General features: G+C 42.2%; 1 protein-coding gene across 1 annotated transcript; it reads left to right on the top strand.

Moving 5' to 3' along the window:
- The first annotated feature begins 958 nt into the window (after nucleotides 1-958).
- LOC128127792 (uncharacterized) lies at nucleotides 959-2,056 on the top strand. The gene is made up of 2 exons (XM_052766484.1): nucleotides 959-1,205; nucleotides 1,533-2,056. Exons 1-2 carry the CDS (start codon nucleotides 959-961, stop codon nucleotides 2,054-2,056), a joined length of 771 nt encoding a protein of 256 aa, XP_052622444.1.
- Nucleotides 2,057-2,700: the final 644 nt, after the last annotated feature.

The raw sequence follows: 2,700 nt of genomic DNA, 5'->3' as shown, positions 1-2,700 counted from the left end.
GGTCTTTCATAACAAAGTCCCAAGCAGTTTGCCAAAACCGGGCATGGCCAAGCCAAGGTCGGTTTTGTCAAGAAGCAGCAGTAGGTCTTCAACTAATTCTAGTAGAAAACCCAAATGCTTCAAGCAAACTGATAAACATTCGATTTGAAAACCACCCGGGACTGTTATAAAACCTAATTATCAATGGTTGCCCAAATTAGCTTCCAATTTATCATATGTGTCCTCTGGAAAATCCGAATGATAACAAATCTGAGAAGGCATCGGGATCACCCAGGAAAATAATGACCTAGGTTCCCAAATCTAGTTAAACCTGCATATCTTTCAAGGACAGTTGCGGGGGAATGTCGTTAGACCCTGGTTCTTCGACAACGACTGCTCCCAGCATATGTCAGGAGATATCGCCCAACTGCACAATATTCAATCCTTTAATGGGGGATACATCTCCTTTGCAGGTGGAGAAGGTGGAAAAATTACTCAAAGAGGGACTGTCACAAATGGGGTTTTGAGTTTCGAAAATGTCAACTTTGCCCCAGAATTGAAGCCTAGTTTGTTGAGTGTGTCGCAGATATGCGACAAAGGCTATTCTACACATTTCATTGAGAAGGAATGTTTAATTCTCAAGCCAGGCTTTATCATTCCAGGAGAGTGGATTCTTGTAAAATCTAAAAGGGATGGGAATGCCTACATCATTGATATGAATAGCAATCTTCCAGAACAAGTTATGTGCCTCTTCTCAAAGGTTTCCGAACAAACTGCCATGTTGTGGCACAGAAGACTTGGTCATGCTAACGCCAAGAACTTGAATCGTCTTGCAAAGAATGAGATGGTCTATGGTTTGCCTGTCAAGGACTTTATCACGTTTGAGAAGTATGTTTTATGTGCCCAAAGTAAGCATCATAGAAAACCACACCTGCGAAAACAGGTCAACTCAATTAGTCAGGTGCTTCAACTGCTACATATGGATCTGTTCGGACCAGTAAACGTTCTCAGCATTAACAGAAATTCCTATTGTCTAGTCGTGATTGATGATTTTTCACGTTTTACATGGGTTTTCTTTCCATCCAATAAAGTTGGAGTTGCTGATCTGATTAGGAAATTCATTGTGTTAATTGAGAACCAAACTAACAACAGGGTGAAGGCGCTTCGTACTGACAGCGGAACAGAGTTTAAGAATTATGTTCTCGATCACTTCTGCGCAGAAAAGGGTATTATGCGTCAATACAGCTCCGCTCACACACCCCAATAAAATGGTGTTGCTGAGAGGAGAAACAAAACTTTGAAAGACGCTGCAAGGACGATGTTGTGTGACTCCAAACTGCCAGTCTTCTTTTGGGCTGAGGTGATAAACACTGCTTGCTATGTTCAGAATTGCGTGTTGATCAACAAAGCTCAAATAAAGACTCCGTACGAGATTTTATACGGTCACAAGCCTTCAGTCAGTCATTTCCATGTATTTGGCTACCCTTGCACCCTTTTTCAATTAGAATCCAACCCAAAGTTCAATGCCAAAGCCGATGACTGTTACTTCATAGGGTATGCTGCTCGCACCGCCTATCGGGTCTATAACAAGAAGACAAAGCAAGTTGTAGAATCGTATGACGTGCGCTGGTTGGAAGAAAATGAGACGGATGCTCGAGTAGGTTCGGATTGGTTGTTTGATTACACATCTCTGTTCAAATCTATAAATGTGTCTTCATGTAGCTCATTTGGATCTATCTCCGGTTTGAAGAATGTTTCTGAAGATGAAGACAAAGAAGTTGTATACAGACCTCCAATGGTATCCTCTTCACAACCTGAAGAGGAGACTCCTGCTTCGCCTGAGGGGGAGTCCTTCGCTTCTCCTGAGGGGGAGTCATCTGTACATCCTAATAGTTCGAAATCTCCAATTCCGAATACTACTCCTGATGCTGAAATAACACCACTCACTCCTATAGAAAGAGAGTTCATGTCCAAAGACTCTTCCGCTGATACTTCAACATTTATGAAGCTACTCTTTCTTGAAGACTTTTCAAATGAGTTTGTGGCAGAGTCGTCTGGTGCGACAATCGGCAAATGAGGGAGGTGTCAATATTCATAATCTTCTTGTCTCGCTTAATTACATCAACCAGGGAATACCCTCAAGGATTCAACGTGATCATCCGATCGACAACATCATTGGTCAGCTGGTCGATGGTGTTAAAACAAGAAGTCAGAGTGGAGATGTCAATACATGTCTTTACTTTTGCTTTATTTCTCAAATAGAGCCTAAGAATGTTGAAATGGCTCTGAATGAGCCCAGCTGGGTAGATGCAATGCATGAAGAGTTACATCAATTTCAAAAACTTGGGGTTTGGAAGTTGGTTGAGTTGCCAAAGGGAAAAAAAGTCTCTTGACACACGATGGGTCTATCGTAATATGCAAGATGATTCAGGGGTTATAGTGCGGAACGAAGCTAGTTTGGTGGTTCGCGGGTTTCGACAGGTCGAGGGTCTAGATTACACTGAAGTTTATGCTCCAGTAGCTCGCTTGGAGGCTATTCGTATCTTCCTAGCATATGCTTCCTACATGAACTTTACCGTTTACCAAATGGATGTCAAGACCGCCTTCTTGTATGGCAAGGTGAAGGAAGAAATCTACGTTGATCAACCTCCTGGATTCGTTGACTCAAAGTTTCCAAATCATGTCTACAAGTTGGACAAAGCATTGTATGGGTTACATCAA

Source organism: Lactuca sativa, chromosome 8 (genome assembly GCF_002870075.4).
Source record: "Lactuca sativa cultivar Salinas chromosome 8, Lsat_Salinas_v11, whole genome shotgun sequence".
Lineage (NCBI taxonomy): Eukaryota > Viridiplantae > Streptophyta > Magnoliopsida > Asterales > Asteraceae > Lactuca > Lactuca sativa.
The sequence above is the reverse complement of the archived record's forward strand: the minus strand, read 5'-3'. Positions and strand labels throughout refer to the sequence as shown.

What these genes read in the sequence shown, in the direction of transcription:
- LOC128127792 (XM_052766484.1), top strand. Translation starts at nt 959, where the DNA reads ATGGATCTGTTCGGACCAGTAAACGTTCTCAGCATTAACAGAAATTCC. An exon ending in TCACTTCTGCGCAGAAAAGG is followed by an intron (nt 1,206 to 1,532) that starts GTATTATGCGTC and finishes GTTACTTCATAG; the next exon opens with GGTATGCTGCTCGCACCGCC.